At 33.3% G+C, this 18963-nt stretch overlaps 1 protein-coding gene across 3 annotated transcripts in view; it reads left to right on the top strand.

Moving 5' to 3' along the window:
- Positions 1 to 18963, top strand: part of PPP1R1C (protein phosphatase 1 regulatory inhibitor subunit 1C) — a 177337-nt gene that overhangs the window by 119157 nt on the left and 39217 nt on the right. Inside the window, exon 5 of one of the 3 annotated variants that reach the window (XM_074302951.1) lies at positions 11567 to 11637. The exons of the other annotated variants lie outside the window; for them this stretch is intronic. Within the exon in view, the coding sequence (XP_074159052.1) occupies positions 11567 to 11596 (30 nt within the window). The 3' untranslated portion in view covers positions 11597 to 11637. The remainder of the gene's footprint in view (positions 1 to 11566; positions 11638 to 18963) is intronic. 3 annotated transcript variants of the gene reach the window in all.

Raw genomic sequence — 18963 nt, 5'->3', positions numbered from 1 at the left:
CTGCACTGTATCTGCTGTGCGTATCACTCAAGAATCAGGAAGAGCTAACTTCAAAACCAGTCTCAGACACTTACTACTTGTATAATCCTGGGCAAGTCACTTAATCTGTGTTTGCCTTAATCCAGTGGAAAAGGAAATGATTTTATCATCTTTGCCAAGAAAATCTCATTGACAACTGTAGTATTCTTGGTCTACAGCATCACAAAAAGCTGAACATAATTAAACAACTGAACAGCAAAGTTTTTTTTCTTTTTTTGAAATTATCTCTTTTATGTTCTGAACATCTAAATTGCTTTGAATCAACTTCCTGTTAATTTGATAATAACTATTTCTAAGGAATGATACAGACACTTGAAACTTAGATAGATGTTTTTTCTAGATAACTGAAAGAACTGAACCCCATGTGTTCATAAGTTATACTCTGGAAGCCTGTCTACAATACTTAGATTCACTGCATAAAGGGTCTTTAGGACATATCATGATGGTGGGGAGCAGGGAAGACAATGTGGATTGAGAAAAAGAGGTGTGTCTTGGAGAGAGGGGGAGGGAAGAGAAGACATAGCAGAAGCAGCAATAGCAGCAGAAGGAGTAAGTGGAAGAAGAAGAAGAAGAAGAAGAAGAAGAAGAAGAAGAAGAAGAAGAAGAAGAAGAAGAAGAAGAAGAAGAAGAAGAAGAAGAAGAAGAAGAAGAAGAAGAAGAAGAAGAAGAAGAAGAAGAAGAAGAAGAAGAAGAAGAAGAAGAAGAAGAAAGAAGAATAATTCAGATGGCAAGCAATCCAATATATGTTAAACATGTGCAATTCTTCTATAGATATTTCTACAAATATTATGCTGCACAAGGAAAATCAGATCAAAAAGGGAAAAAATGAGAAAGAAAATAAAATGCAAGCAAACAACAACAAAAAGAGTGAAAATACTATGCTGTGTTACACACTTATTTTCCACAGTTCTCTTTCTGGGTACAGATGGTTCCATCACAAGACTATTGGAAATGGCCTGAATTATTCCATTGTTGAAGAAAATCATGTCCATCAGAATTGATCATTATACAATCCTGCTATTGCCATTCACAATGATCTCCTAATTCAGCTCATCTCATACAGCATTAGGATATATGTCTCTCCAGGCCTCTCCAAAATCATCCCGCTGATCAATTCTTTTTTTTTTTTAATTTTTTTTTTACAAGATATATGCATAAGTAATTTTTCAGCATTGACAATTGTAAAACCTTTTGTTCCAACTTTTCCCCTCCTTCCCCTCACCCCTTTCCCCAGATGGCAGTTTGACCAATACATGTTAAATATATTAAAGTATAAGTTAAATGCAATATATGTATACATTTCCAAACAGTTATTTTGCTGCACAAAAAGAATCGGACTTTGAAATAATGTACAATTAGCCTGTGAAGGAAATTGAAAATGCAGGCGGACAAAAATAGAGAGATTGGGAATTCTATGTAGTGGTTCATAGTCATCTCCCAGAGTTATTTTGCTGGGTGTAGCTGGTTCAGTTCATTACTACTCTATTGGAACTGATTTGGTTCCTCTCATTATTGAAGAGGGCCTCATCCATCAGAACTGATCATCATATAGTATTGTTGTTGAAGTATATAATGATCTTCTGGTTCTGCTCATTTCACTCAGGATCACTTCATGTAAGTCTTTCCAGGCCTTTCTGAAATCATACTGCTGGTTATTTCTTTCAGAACAATAATAATCCATAACATTCATATACCACAATTTATTCAGCCATTCTCCAATTGATGGGCATCTACTCAGTTTCCAGTTTCTGGCCACTACAAAGAGGGCTGCCACAAACATTCTTGCACATACAGGTCCCTTTCCCTTCTTTAGTATTTCTTTGGGATATAAGCCCAGTAGTAACACTGCTGGATCAAAGGATATGCACAGTTTGATAACTTTTTGAGCATAGTTCCAAATCATTCTCCAGAATGGCTGGATGTCATATTTCAATTTACTACAAGAGTTTAAACATCAGATTTGTAGTCAAATAGACAAAATGGGAAAAAAAATTCTTATAATTGAGAGACAGCTATAAAGTAGAAGACTGAATGCTGGATTTGAACTGAGGAAGATCTGTGTTTGACCTTAAATTCTCAATTAGATATGTGACTCTGGGATAGCTCGTCTTGTCTCTGTTTCTGTTTCCTTATATGTAAAATGAAGGTAATGAAAGTTCTTCCTTCACAGCAGTGTTGTAAGACTCAAGAGAGATAAATGTACTTGTGTTTATAGGTATGCATATATACATGCACAATATCCACATATACTTATATCTATAGTATGTTTTTCAAAGTTTAAATGATAGCTAAATATAAGCCAATTTTACAGATATATATCCTATGATTCCTTTTGTCTGTGAGAAATACTCAGCTCCTGTAACTGCTTCTAATTATGCATATTGTTTGTTACTACATATTCACACACAATACCATACTTGTACACACATTAGATATAGAAGCATATAAAATAGTATAAAATACTCTGAATTATAAAAAAAAAAAAAAACTATTATATAATTTGAGTCTTAATCCCACTAAACATAGAACCATAACATGTTGGAGTTGGAAAAGATATTAGAGATCACATAGTGCAGAGTTCTCAAACATTCTTTGCCCATAGACCATATTGATCTTTGCAATGGAGAATCATAATATACTATAGAAATTGAGAGACTTCAGCATTTACATAAGATTTCAAGTGTCAGTTGATTCATGGAACAAATAACAAAAAGGATGTCACACTCTTTGAAAACCACTGATCTAATCTCATCTCATTTCACAGATTAAAACAAAAAAGTTCCATAGAATAATTTGAAAAGACTTGTTTTAGGTCACATAGCTAGGAAGTGATTGATTTGGGGTGGTAACACACACATATACATATGTATCTATATAAAGTTTGTTTTGCTTCAGACTGATTCCTTCCTTAATTTATTTTCCCTCTTATTCCCCCTTTGTGCTTCATTTTTTGTCCTATTTCTTCTATTGACTGCAACATATTTTTCCCCCAACTGTGTGTGTGTGTGTGTGTGTGTGTGTGTGTGTGTGTGTGTGTGTGCACGTATTCTTCATGTCTACTTGTGCACCATGATTATGGGAGATAATTTCCTCTAATTTTTGTTTCCTTTAACCCCAAACCAGCATATTCCTCTTCTTTTCTTTTCTATTTTTCTCTTAGGGTCATCAAAGCATAAGAGAATTATCTCCTGTCTTCTATCTAATTAGATTGATAGAATTATGTGAGGGAACATGTACTACCTCCCCCATATTTAAATGTAATTAATTAATCCTGATTTACTCCCTTATGATTTTGTGTGTATGTGTGTGAGTGCTTACCTTTTATATTTCTCTTAAGTCTTAAGTTTGAACTTGAAAATTTCTTCACAGCTATGATCTTTTCATTAGGAATGCTTGGATGTCTTCTTAAAGATATATTTAATGCATAAGATTATATTTTGATTTAAGCAAGTGATTCTTGGTATAAGCTTTCAAAAATATCATTCTAAGATTTCTACTTTATAATAGTGGCTATTAAAACTATAATACTGAGTTTTTTTTAGTACTTGAATTCTTTCTTGTTAGTTTCTTGAACCATTTCCTTCCTCTTTAACATGGAAGTTATAGATTTTGACTGTAATATTATTGGATTTTTTAAAGGAAATGACCAGTATATTCTATATTTCTACATTGTCCTCTGGTTCTAATAGATTTTGGATGTAGGTTGGGTTGTTTTTGTTTTTGTTTTCTTTTTAAGATTCCTTGAAATATAATGTCTAGGATCTTTTTTTTTTTTTAATGGTCTTGGAATTTAGATAGTCCAGTAGTTGCTAATTTTCCCTCCTTGATTTGTTTTGTAGTTCAGTTGTTTTTGTTATGAAATACCTTACTTTTTCTTTTATTTTTTCAGCTTTTTTCTTTTTCTTTTTGTATTTATAATGGAGTTATTGACTTTGATTTGGCCCATTGTAATTATCAAGGAGTTTACTATTTGGCCAAACTTTTGTAGCTTTTGTGTCAAGCTGTCAATAATCTTTCCTATATTTTCTTCCATAGTTCTCATTTTTTCTTAATCTTTTTCCTCTAGTGCATTCATTCCATTTAAAAAAATGTTATACTCTTAAAAAGGAACTCTTGCTTCATCTCTTTTAGGAATCCTAGTTGACTTTGTGCCAACATGATGTTTTTCTTTGAAGTTTTGCTTGTACATGTTTTGAAGTTAATGTCTTCTGTGTTCTTATCTTGAGCATGCCTCCCTGTCACCATAATATTTTTAATAATCCCACCATAATATCATTCCTCCCCTCTTTCTCTCTCTCTCTCTCCCTCTCTTTCTTCTCTTCCTTTTTTCCCTTAACTTCCCTCCCTCCTTTCCTCCCTCTTTTCTTCCCTCCTTCCCTTTTCCTTCTCTCCTTTCCTCCCTCCTTCCCTCCTTCCTTCCTTATAGGTTTTGTGTTGGGATGGAAGTTAGAAATAAGACCCTTGCTCTGTTCCTGAGTTCTATGCAATTTTCTTGCAACCTGCTCCTTTATTAATATACTTCTTAATGCCTTAAATGGTTCTTTATCCTGGAATGTGACAAAGTGAAGGCAGCCTCTTCAATTTAGCCTAAACCAGAACTGGCTGCAGAGTGACATACCTGCCTGTCTTCATCTGTTCATTTCACAGAGAGTTGATATGGATCTGGGACCTCTTCTTACTCTGATATACAGTTTGTTTTTTTTCCTGGGTGGATGGGATATTCCATGCTGCCTTTCCTGGCTAGACCCAGTTGCCAATGTCTTCAAACCTTTTCATGTGCCTCTCTATACTTACCTGTGCTGGAAAAAATGATTCAATGTTACTTTTTCTTAGATTTCAACATTAAAATTTGCTTTGGTGTGTTTTCTAGTTATCTGGAGGTGTTTGGAATGTATGTGTGGGGAGTGGAATTTCTGAACTTCTTTGTACTGCTCAACTATTATGGCTCCACTTCCTTAAACAATATTCTTTCTGTTGGATCATAATGCTTTTCATTTAACTTCTTTGAGCCTTGGGTTTTTCTGTTTGTAATATGGAGATATCAATTTCTGTACTTCCTACTTTACAGAGCTATTATAAAGAATAGATAGATAATTATATATGAAATTGATTTATGAACTATAATGCTGTGTATATTAATATGTTCTTATTAATGTATGCCATTCTTCTAATGGTATTCAGAAGAATTTTTCCACAGTTTTTCATGATGTACTATTCTGTCAATACATTTATGTAAATATTATATTTGGAATCTATCCAGTTTATATGGAGTGCCTTCATTTTGATCTCTATGGTTTTATGGTATTGTAGTTATGCTGTCTATTCATCATTTTCCACTTTGGTTATATGGGCAACCTCTTTTCCTGATCATACATTTAATAAATGAAATATTTATATCACTATTGATTGTAAGCTATTGCTGATTATCTTCTATGGACAAATTGAACCTATCATCATGACAATGTGAAGCAGTTATGACTATCTCAGTGCTGTCTCCTGGAAAAGTGGGAGGCAATTCATACTCCCCATCATTCCTGACCATGTAATGTCAACAACCATTCTGAAATCAGTCTCAGAGAGTTACTTGCCCTGAGATGGAGAACAGTAATAAGTACCTAAAAATACTACTAATTAGTGGTGTTGCTCAGCCTTGATTCCATGCCCCTTAGTGGTACAAATCCAGTTATAAAAGAGGTTATACAGATTGCCTCTTTAATAGCAGAGAAACTAGAAGTTACATTTTTAATGATCATTCCATGAAGCATTTCTTCTTGTGGAGTCAGAGTGTATGAATTTAACATTGATCTATAAAGATCTATGAAATAAGTTATGGAAAACACAGAGACAATAAAGATGAAGGGGAACTTCTTTCTAATGATAACAGTCATAACTATTATTTTATGAAAAATATTATAATGAAAAATTATGATAAGGGATTATGAAGAGAAACAGTTATGAATGTTAGCTTGGAAGATTTTCTTTTTCTGTGAACTGCATAACTTTTATCGTGCAAAAGGGATGAATATAAAATGCTGTACTGAAGGAACTAAGTGTTGTGAAATTATGTTCTCAGAAGAGAAGTCATTTACAGTTATAGGAAGAGTATTAAGTAATATTGGCTATAATAATGTAGTACATAGTTATCATTCATTGTTTTATTGATTTTTTGTTACTGAATTCTATACTATAAATTAATATTTAATTATAGGACATTATGGAATTTAATTTGTTTATGTAAAAATATTATAAATATAAAGCTATCTATTTAATAGAAGGGGCAAAAAGGATATTTATTCAGCAATTCAAATAAATAATATTTGATGACCTGATTGGAGGCTTCTAGTTTAGTTTATTAAATGAGAGACATATTTCATTTTATTAATAAATTAGAAAATATAAACAAAATATTCTTCCATAACCCTAGAGTTTGAGATGCTAAGATTAAATATAGGAATGAATGATATAATATGTTGAAAGGGTTACCAAAAAGTAAGTTGGGAACCATTCATACTGTACTATTGTATTTTATGTGGGTTTCATATTCCTCACTTTAGCTACATTGGTATAAAAAATAACTGAGGAAAATACAATGAAAATGGACCCATGAAACTTCAAAAAATAAGATAAATTATATTAACACATCCTGCAAATTGAGCAGACAGACCCTGTCTTGCCAAATAATATTATTCATTCTCAATAGTTGTCTCATTATATTTCTATGCTAGAAAAAGAAAACCTTTTTCTTCCAATAAAGACAATATAGTTGATGGCATTTTCACACTTTGATCACATACTATAAAAAACATTTTTAGTACCAGCTTCTTTTCAACAGTTCATGACCAAAATAACAAATCATGAACTATTTGAAGTTTTTACTCTACCTTGTTACTTCATTGTGTTTGAAAAGGCATTAGTAGAGTGAAAGGAGAAGTGATTGAGTATGTTGACCAGGCTGGAGGTTGTTTGTCAAAAGTCATCTATTGGCTATTATCAGTTATGTAAACATCTTTTAAATATAGAGAGCACATAAAATCTCAATAGTGAATATTGACTCTTAAAAGACAATAAGACAAAAGAACTTAAGCTTTGTTTACCTGAGAGCTTTTTGTGATCTGAAGATATTTCTATGCTTTGTGTTTTATTCTACTTTGCTCCCAAGGCTGCCATTTCAAAACTTCTCAATGTTATCTTCAATGAATAGTTTTTTGGAAAGAATGACATGCATAAAGGTGGAAGAAATGTTTAGATAGGGAAAGGCAAGTCAACAAGAATTTGCTCTTACAATGTGCTGGCATGCTATAAAGGAATTCACGCTCTTCTTTTCAATAATAAATTTAATTGGTATCTTTTATTTTTATCTCATTTAGATTTTCCCATGAATTACCACCTTTCTATCCCTTCCAAACAAGCACTATAGCTAAAAATATTTTTGAGAAGAGGAAGATAAAAAATCCAGCAAAATCAATACATAAAAATTTCACATTCATATGCAATGTTCTATGCCCACAGAGTTCTCACCTCTGCAAATGAGTGTCATATCTTTTCATCAGGGCCAACCTTGTTTTGTGTAGTTTTGCAAAATTCCTTTAAGGGCCTCTTGTTCTAATGCAGGAGATATCATGCAAATAACTTTATTTATGATATAAATGTTGTAAGTAGAAAATAATTTTAAAGGGAATTTAAAAGATCTCCTGTAGATGATGAGATTTGAGCAGGATCTTGAAGGAAGTCAGGGAAGTCAGGAGGCAACAATGAAAAGGGGGAGAATTCCAGCCATAGGAAACAAGTAAGAAAAAGTTGCAGGGTTGAGAGATGAATGTAACATATGAACAACAACAAAGCTAGTGGATTATAGAATAGGGAGAAGAGAATAAAGTATAAGAAGACTACAAAAGTAGAAAGGGTCCAGATTGTGAAGAACTTCAAATTCCAAATAACATTTTATATTTGATCCTAGAAGTAATTGGAAGATATTACATTTTACAGAGTGGGGGATGAGTTTAGGATGATCATGATTTGGAGACTATTAGAATGACAGAAGTAAACAAGTCTTGAAGGACCTAATTAAATATTAATCACACATATACACACGTTCATGTATGTGTACAAACATAAGCATGTGTGAACTTTTGCATATTTAAATAAATTCTTTGTTTATGCCTAAGATAAACTGAGAGTAATTTTAAAGCAGCAGCAAACAATACTTCATCTTTATAAAGTTTATTCAATTTTACAAAACATTTTGTTCACAAAATTCTCTAGGACAGATGTTGGTTTTAGGAAAGTAATGGCTCACAGAAACCTACTGTATTTGAGATGGATATTCAAAGGCAATGACATCTATTATCCTGTTCATAATTTAGAATTTTGGACTCTAGAATGAACTACTACTCCAAACTGTTTTTGACTAGTCACTGAACACAATTGAGACATTCTATCTTACCTGACTGATTAATACCCTAACAAATGACAAGTTTAAAACTAACAACTTCCTTGGAAAATTCTATTTTAAGCATTCAATATTAGCCAAGAAAAGGCTTTGATAGACATTGTCTCTTTTCTGACTCTGGGAATTCATTGTTTTGTTTTGCTGTTTTTTTGTTGGGTTTTTTTTTGGTAAAGATACTGGAGTGGTTTGCCTTTTCCTTCAGCAATTTATTTTACAGATGAAACTGAGAAAATCAGGGTTAAGTGATTTGCTCAGGTTCACATAGCTAGCAAGTATCTGAGACTAGATTTGAACTCACCTTTTCCTGACTCCAAGTTTGGTGATTTAACTTCTGTGTTATCTATATGCCCCAGATAATTGCCTATCTCACAGCAGTTAAATTGAGACAAAAATATTAACATATCATGGTCTGAACAATTTAATTTTGCCCAAATTGTTGGACTGGGAACTTCTAGGGCAAAGCAGAAGGACTGAAGAACCAAGCATTTTATATTTGTAGTATGTATCTTGCTGTACTATTTATAGGTGACTTGTATTTATTTTGTAGGATTTATTCTATACTTGTTAATATTTGGATAAGAGTTTCAGTTGCCTATTATCTTGTACCTGGGGATTATAAAAAGAAAGTATCTATTGACTCACAGCTGTTATTTTGAGATAAAAGTTATAAGAAAGATAATGCCTTACTATAGCTTCAGCAAAAACAATGAAAGATTAGTGTTCTGATACTCACTGTGATGAACTGCAACCTGAATACAGTCTTGTTATCCAATGTTGATGTTATTAGAAAGCACAATAGCTAACAGAGGATAAATAAAATATAATAAGGAATAGAGAAATTAGCTGCTCTACTAGTGTATAAACTTCAAGAAAGTGACTAGGGCTCTTTTAATACAATTTGAAATAATCACCCATTGTCCAGTTGGGAAATGATGGGACCATTAAATGAAAATGGAATTTTGCCCAGTGAAGTTCTCATCTATAGATTGCAGACAAACAATTATCAAGGAGTTCTAATCTGCATATGATTCTGATAAGCTGAAACCAAATTTGGAAGCATTTTTAGGAAATGTGGAATTATACTTCAACTTTCAGTAAATTGTTTCAATTTCAGAAAAACTAAATGTAGAAATAATCCCATTTCTGCCTATTAATACTATCAGAAGAAATTTCAATGAGCAGAAGCTAGACAAAACTTCTCCTCACTTGAACTCTTTAGGTTGAGGTAATGAATATGATGGCTCCTGAGGTGGGGATACTACTATTGCTACTACTACTGCTGTTGCTGTTGCTGCTAGTAACTACTATTGCTCTACCTTTTCCTCCTTCTCCTACTACCATTTACTACCACTATTAGTGGTACTACTAGTGGTACTACTATCATTACTACTCTTATCCTATCACTACTACCATCACTCCTACCACTACTACCATTACTATTACTACTACTACCATTACTACTACTGTCATCACTGCTATTCTGACAACTCCTTGACATTTATATGGCATTTTAAAGTTTGTAAAACACTTTACAAATGTTATCTGATTTGATCCTCACAACAATTCTGGGAGATAGGTGTCATAATTACCCCCCTTTTACAGAGGAAGAAATTGAGACAAATAGACGTTAAATAACTTGTCCAGACACAGAAGTAAAAAGAGTGTAAGGCTGCATTTGAATTCAGATCTTCCTATTTTCAGATTCAAATCTTTGTCTACTGATTCAAATAGCTGCTATATCATTGTAAATTTATACTTAGCTTGCATTCCACAGAAGTCCCAGATAGTTTTTAGATGAACCTTTATCTAACCATGTTCCTTCTTTACTATACTAGTAAAGCTGATATTTTGAACTTTAGTATGTGAAACATGTATACCTATTGAGTTTCACTTTTTTAGAACAGTTCTGTTACCCATAAAGATTTTATTGGATTTTCTTCCATACAGTTTGTTAGCTTTGTGTCATCATCAAATGTATTGAGCATGCTATCTAAACATTTATTCAAGTCGATAAAAATGTTTTTTTAACAGCTCAGGACCAAGCATAGACAAATGGGGTACTCTTGGAAACCTTGGTCAAGTTGTCATCAAAACATTAATGACTAGTTTTTGAGTTGCATTATTCAATCAGTTCAGAATGTATGAAATTTTATTACCTTATAGAGCACTTAGAAACAGTAGGAAGCCATTTCAGAGGTATACAGTTTCTTCAAATATTGACTAGGCTATGAAGCAATGCCCTTGGGGGTGATGAGTGAGGATTTCATCCACAGAGCTTGCAGATGCCTCATGGCACAGGACAGCTTAATGTACATAAGTGATTTAGTAAAGTGTCTATGGACATTTCTACATGCTTATTTATTGTCTATGAAAATTGAATACCATAAATTTTTTTCCATATGCAAAGGCGCTATATATGAATGTTGTATAAGGTGTCTTATAATTTGCAGTGGCTGCAAATTTTGACTTTCTAGAAGAAAAGTAATCCTTGATGAAGACCTTCCCTCCTCCTCCCATTCTTTCTCTTTGAATTTTGAAAATGGTAGTGGTTTGAGGGTATCTATATTTTAGGAAAGGGAGAAATATATTGATGGAGCAAGGCAATAATTAGCAGAACTGGAGAGAGAAGGGGGGGAATTAAAGAGAGAAACCCTAAATGATGGGGCTGTCTGGAGAGTAAGGGATGTAACTACCAAAGTAGAAATCTTCCTCTAAGAGAATACGAATTCTTGAGGATTTTCCCATAATGCATAATAAAGATAAAGTACTATCTAGGTTTCCCCTCACCTTGCCTGAGAAGTTGAGTCAGCAAGGTATTGTTACTGCTAGTTAGCTCAGTCTGGGAAAGCAAGACCAAGAGTATATGGAGAGAGAGAAGCAGCATGAGAAATTAGCAGTAAAGAATAGTAGATAATAGACCACATTTGTGGAGGGTCCTCAGATTGAGCATTGATGTTTCTGAGTGAGTAACTCTGGGAAACTATATTGTAGAGTGCTTGGGAATAATGGGTGTTCATTCCCTAATTGTTTATCCTTATTTTCAATGTTTTCATTTGTTTATTTATTTATTTACTTTAGGCAACTCCATGTCTCAGTTTCTGGGTCTAGAATCAGGAAGACCTGAGTTCAAATTTGCTTCAAACACCTAGGCAAGTCACTTAATCCTTTATTCCTCAGTTTCTTCCAGAATCTGGAATCCAGAAAATTTAGACAATAGTACTTACTTCCCAGTATTGTTATGAAATCAAATAAGATAATAATTATAAAGGACTTAGCACAGTGCCTGGCACATGATAAATGCCTCATATATGTTAGCTGCCATTATGTTAGCCTTTTTCTTACTACTATTTCCATAAAACTTCTGTAATATTGTGAACTATATGCTTGCAAATGGAGAGCTGATTTTAGTATGCAAAACATTTTTACAGGTTTCTGGGGAAGAGCAGAAGCCATTTAGGTCCTTAATGCTATGAAAGACCTTGATATAAGGGTATCATGTGTTCTGAATTGGATCTTATTCAGGTTAGTCCTCTGGTAGTAATTCAATATTAGAATAAAATGAGATACTCATAGGTCATTCAACAGTTAACAAAAGGAGATTTACTTAGCTATAACTGAAGAAGGATATTCACCCTCAATAGATTCAGCTGTTTTGAAGATCCCTTGTCTGAGTTACCCATTGTGGTCTGCCAGCTAAACCTAGCTTGCCTAAGAGAACCTTTTATACTAGCAATCAAGAAATGAGGTCATAGTCTGAAGCTTTAATCTTCCTAGTCAATCAAATTTTGAGAATGGTTTGAATAGCTTTTAAGAAAAAACACACTTAAACTTCATGGGGGGAGGGATTAGAATATGGCTTCCATCACTCTACACACACACACACACACACACACACACACACATATATATATATATATATATATATATATGACAAGAGAAAGGAAAAAGTCTACAAGAATAGAGTAGATTAAAAAGAAAAGAAATGTTTATATTATATCAGAAATAAATAAATATAGAAGATCTGCACTGATTCTATGGAATCACTTTGATACTTTATGCTTTTGTTTCATTATCCATAAAATGGTGAGATGAAACTCTAATAGTGTCCTTCTTGAGAGTTGACCAGGAATATGAAAGAACATATTTTTTTAAAAAATACTGCTAAAAGTATTTTGAAAACTTTAAAGACCTATATATAAATGTCAGCTATTATTATTTAAGAAATCAAGGCTAATTCATAATAGAGCTATCAACTAAGAATACTCACTAATGCTATACTATGCATTATTGGTGTTGGTCCAGATGTAATCCTAGAATGACTTATAGATTTTAGAGTTGGAAGGGACCTTAAAATCATCATATTCAATCCTTTCATTTTACAGATGAGAAAAAACACTCAGAGAAACGTCAAATGACTGGCCCATAAAAGGGGAAACTCCCTTTCCCAATACAGTCAGCCATTTTTTCAACAATTTAGAATTTTAGTTTCCTAGGAAAACTGATAGATTAAGTAGCTTACCCTACTGTAGTACATATTAGAGGTGAGACTTAAACCCAGATGTTCTGGGTTTCAAAGTAGGCTCTCTACCACTTGTCCATCTACCTCTTTGATGAGTAGAAAACAGAAACCATATTTATATTTTACCTGCATTCTCTTAAATATATTTGAAGGAAGGGAGAGATCAGCTATACTTTTTTTTTGCATTTCATATTCATAATTGTTCCTTTCATGATCATTAAAAAAATCATTCTAGATTAAAGATGTGCTTGGTTAAAAAGTAGATGTAACAGGCATTTACTAAAGCTGTTTTGTATTTCCAAAATTATTCAGTAGAATTAGGTTCTGCTGTACTTCATTTAATGAATGAAGTATAAACATGAAAATAAAAACCAAAGATTATGCTTTAGAAAGTAATAAGGTTCTTGGTTTTTTTTTAGGGTATTAGAACTAAGGTTTCTTCTAACTGCTTAAGTAAAGTGGGGAAATGCCTGTCTTTAATGGCCTCTAGCCACTAACACCAGTAAACAATCTTGAATCTGCTGCTTCAAATATTTTACTACTCCAGTCAAGTGCCTGCTTCAACCCTTGGATACAAGAGTCCTTTAGTTTTACTTGCTGAGGATCAAGAATTTGGAAGCATCACAATGAATAGTAGTGACTGGCTGTGAGTAAGGCACTTTGGAATTTTTCTTTCAGTTAAATGAAAACAACCTTCTAGTTCTGTGATGGTGTTCAAGTTTAATTCAAATAAAAATATATCAAATGAGTCTTTTGTTTATAATTCCTTGCTGTCTTACCAAACATGGGTGTCTATCTATATTTGTGTGTGTGTGTGTGTGTGTATGCAAGAAAGCTTAAAGTTGGTATCCCTCCCTTAAATGTAGTCCATTTATGGTGTAATATATAAATATAAAGACTTGATAAGTAGTACAATCAGAAAGTATGGAGATATGATGGAATGAGATTTTTGCCATATAATAAGATTTTGCCAAATATTATGATTTACTTGTTCAGAGTTGCTTGAATGGGGCAGTAAGAATGTAGTTTTCTTATTTACTTCTTCAGATATTATTTCATAAATATTGAAGTGTCACACTGGTGGCCTACAGGCTTCAAGTAACTACATCCCCAACCAGATAATATAATAAGGAAATAATTAACAAAATAAATAAAAAATACAATAAAATACGCTATTCAATCATTTTCAGTTGTTTTTGATTCTTTGTGTGTGTGTTTTTTTTTTTTGGCTGAGCTACTGACGTGGTTTGCCATTTCTTTCTTCAACTTGTTTTACAGACAAGGAAACAGACAAGCAGGGTAAAATGGCTTGCCCAGGGTCACACAGCTAGTGTCTGAGGTCAAATTTGGCCTTAGGTCTCCCTATTTTCAGGCCTAATACTCTATTTACTGTGTAACAATAAAATTCAGAATATGTCAATTTGTGATTTTCTAAATCAATATGTAACTGAGCAGATCAGGATTTAAATGCTGAAGAGAAATTCTTCTGTCATTCTAAATTTCAGAGAATAGAAGAAGATCCAAAATGGTTTAATTTTTAAAAACTTTTTATTTGTAACTAGCTTAGATATAGACTCAGAGCTTTAGAAATGGGAAAAGCTTTGGGGTCCTTCATTTTAGCCATTAAAAAACAAACAACTGGGGCTAAGGTGAAGTGACTTTAAAATAAATCTCATATCTCATAGTCATACATAGATACTTTGACTTTAATTTGTTCAACATAAAGCTACTACCCTTTTGTAATTTACATTTAAAAAGACATTTACACTGCTTACATCACAGTGCCACTATAATCATACAATGAATGACACAAGTAGGAGTAGAACACAGATTTTTTTTTTTAACAATGTTCTTTTTACTCCACCTCACCCAATGAAGTTGTTCACAATGAATTTTCCACACTGAATCCAAGCTAATGAAATTATAGATTTACAGGACCATGAGAAATACCTGGGACAACACACATGTTTATACAGCTTCATTTTCATTTTGATTGCAATTAATAGCAATGATCATAGATTTGGGCTTCTACTGATACTAGATAGACAGAAAGTCTATCCTTGACCAAATGACATTGGCTTTCCTTGTTTCCCTCACTTGGAGTTCATTTTCTTTCTGTTGAATGCTGGATTTTATTCCATGGACCATGTTTCATTACTTCATTACTTCCCTTTATTGTATTGTGTGTGTATGTATGTGTGTGTGTGTGTGTGTGAGAAAAACAATATGTGTGTGTAGGGGGGATATGTGTGTATACATATATATATATATTTTATATATATATATATATATATATCATAATTGAGACTAAAGAACAGAGCTGTGTATTTATTCCTAATGAAGAAGATAATAAACAAATAGCATTTGCCTATTGCAACTTTAACATATCTTATCATTGGCATTCTCTGGAAATTTACTGTGTTAGGATATCTTATGGTTATAGGTTTTTTGTTTGGTTGGTTTTTTTGGTTTTTGTTTTTTAAATTCAGAGCTGGGAAGGAGGATCTAGGAGATCACTAATTCAACCCCTCCATCTCCATAAATGAAGACACAGAAACTCAGAAGGAAAAAATGATTTGCCCCAAATAATATAGTGAATAGTTGGTCTGAGATTTGAATACAGGTTTCCTGACTACAAATCCAGGACACTTTCCCCTAAGTGTGTAAACCACAGAATCTAAGCAGCAGAAAGATATTGAAATCCTGATCCATTGGTTCCAGGCTGAGGATCCTTTCACTAAAATATTGTATATAATTTAGAAGGAACAGAATTACAGAAAGCTTATCTCAGCCAAATTTGGGTATTGGAGTAAATGATAGGGGTTTGGGGTTTTGTTTTGGTCTAGTTTGTTGCCTCTAGATAAATCATAAAATCAAAGACAATCTACAAACCCCATGACTGTACTGAATATGCAGAGTCAAAATAAATTTGTTTTTTAACAGGTGGATAGTGCCAATATATCTGCAGAGCCAGGAAGAAAAAGTGAATGAAAAGTGAGTTATAATATTAGAGAGAATTCTCACATAGGTTCAAAACTACAAACACACATGTTTGGTTTTTTGGGGTATTTTTGTCAGGCTTAAATTGGAATTTTTACAAAGTTTTATAAGCTACCTCTGTGTCAGACTAGATTTACTAAGTTTTCAAATAGGATAAATATTTTATAAACATTTCTAGAGAGAGTGGGGTGGTCATCATGTGCTTTAAGAGATATATTTATAGCAATTTGCCCTAAATAACACTGTCATGTCCTGATGAAGAAATTTGAATCTGGTCAATATATATTTTCACCATTTTATTTCTATCTATGTTTTAAACTTTGTCCTTTAGAGGCAAAGTGGTAAAACCATAAGAATGGGGGAGGAAGAGAAATGATTTTCACTTCCATACCCCACCAAGGTCCCAGTGTAGTGGTATGCTAAATCAGAGTATTGGTCTTGGAGTTAAGAAGATGAGTTCAAATTCGATCTAATTTCTGTTTCTTCATCTGTAAAATGGGGATAATAAAAGCACTTACCTCCCAGGGTTGTAAAGATCAAATGAGATAAATAACATTTTGCAAAATGTTTGACATGCCTGACACCATGGTAGATACTGAATAAATGCTTGCTTGTTCCCATCTTTGCTATTTTTCTCCATTCTTTTTCTGTAGAAACTCATTTTTAGGGGTAAATCATGACGTGATTTAGTTCATTCAGTTCTTTAGCTGTGACAAAATCTGGCAGTTCTTAGAAGTTATTCAAGGACTTTTCCTTTTTTTCCTCCATCCTTAAGAATGTACAGTTGGGCTCATCTAAAGCATTTTGAGAGCTTGGTAAATCTGAGTTGGAGGGATGAATGGAATAAAAAGAAGAGAAGGAAGAAGATTATTGATGAGTGAAGATTGTCTTCAGGAATCCTGGAATCATTTTTAGGGATTTGGGCTTCAGAATGTTATATAAACTGAAAGACACTAAAAGATGTCTTTGAAACCCAGGAAGAGCCTGACAGCAAAATCTATTTTTTTTTCCCTTGGGTTTTTGAAAGATAATACTTGGAACTATCTTTGTCTGCAACTAAATTAGCTTAGAGTTGGGGCACTGAGATTCCATTTGTACCACGGCCACCATCATTTTGTCTCAAAGAAAATGGAAACTGCAACTAGAATCCAGCAACTCTTGTTTAATCCTTAGACCCATGTGGGAAACTTTAGTGTGACTATATTAGGATCAAAGAATATAGTGAAGCATTAGATCCTATCATGGAATTTTCAGTGGCACCTTTTGATATGATTATATGCCAGCAATCAGAAAATGAAAGTGTAGAGGGCTAGAACTCTGAAAAGGTGTACTTAAATCTATGTCAGCAGTGTACTTATAGTTAAGCATAAACTTAGTACTTAGTATGGTGATGTAATGGTTGTGCATGCTCAGTGTGGTGTAGTGATGTAATCATACTGAAGTATTTAAGGGCTGGGACAACTGGGAAGATCTCTAAGCCACAACTCTCAGCCATAGACACAGAGAAGACTTAGGCTCCAGACTTCAGACATCAGACTCCATCTTTGACCAGCCACATGGTAGCTCTCCTGCCTCCTTCACTCCTCCACTAAAACCAAGGACTCAGGCTAATCCTAAAACTAAAGAAACATTTCTGGACTTGGAAAGCACAATAGGAGAAGGCCTGAAGTCCTGATAAAGTCAGGATTGGGGGCCTCATAGGGAATATAATAGCTGCTGTCAGAAATTGTTACATTTGAAAGGCCTGAGTACTGTCCTTCAGACTTCTGAAGGCGTTGTTGGGAACGCACTAGACTTCTGGTAGCAATGCTGAACCCGATCTCTTGGATGACAATAAAACACTATTTACATCCAAAAAAAAAAAAATCCCAATCATAGATGTCCTTTCTATACAAGAAGAAAGCTTTCATATCCTATCCTACTTTACTTTTTCTGGCTAAATATTATTAATTAATGCAATCAATTCTTCTATTACATTGACTCAAGAATCTGTCTCCATCTTTGTTGTCCTTCATTAGATATTCTCTAGATTATCAATGTTTTTCTTAACTCATGGAATACAAAACTCAGATGGTATCTGAATAATACCAAAAGACTCTTGTCTTCTTATTCCTATAAGCCATGTCTCCCTTTAATGATAATTAATCTAAATTTATTAATTTTTGGATGTCCCCAAGACAGTGCTAATTCATAATGTGATTTTAATTCATTAAAATTTCCAGACCATTTTCAGGAAATTGTTCTAAATATGCTCCTCCATACTCTATACTAATGAAATTACTTTTTTGACTCCAAGCACGAGGCTTTTGAGATTAGTTAGGTGGCACAGTGGACAGTATGCCAGACTTGGAGTCAAGAAGACTCATCCTCATGAGTTCAAATCTGACCTTAGACACTTACTAGCTACATAACCCTGAGCAAGTCACTTAATCCTGTTTGCCTTAGTTTCCTCATCTGTAAAATGAGCTATAAAAGAAAATGGCTAACTACATCTGTACCTTTGCCAAGAAAACCTCAAATGGAGTTATGAAGAGTTATAAATGACTGAAATGGCTAAACAACAATATAAGACTTTACATTTATCCCAATGAATTTCATCTTATTAGATTCAGCTCTAATCTGACAAGTTCTTTTATATCTGCTGCCTTAGAATGAAGAGATTTTTTTTTCTTGTCCCTCTTATTTTATGCTTCTACTTTAACCTTTTATATCTTGGTCATTTTTCTATTTGGAGTTTATCTCGGTATACATTGTGAAACATTGGCCTAATCTATGCTGACTGCCATCCTGTCCACAATTCCCCAAAATTTGTCAGATAATTATATCTTACACCAGTAACTGAATATTGTATACTAGGCTTCTGGGTATATTTATTTCTTTTTTTACATACCTAATATCTTTTTCACTGATTAATCTATTTTTTCAACTAGTTCCAAATTGGTTTTGATACTTACTG

Source organism: Sminthopsis crassicaudata, chromosome 3 (assembly GCF_048593235.1).
Source record: "Sminthopsis crassicaudata isolate SCR6 chromosome 3, ASM4859323v1, whole genome shotgun sequence".
In the NCBI taxonomy this organism is placed as follows: domain Eukaryota; kingdom Metazoa; phylum Chordata; class Mammalia; order Dasyuromorphia; family Dasyuridae; genus Sminthopsis; species Sminthopsis crassicaudata.
Note: the sequence above shows the minus strand (reverse complement) of the source record. Positions and strands in the feature narration are given on the sequence as shown.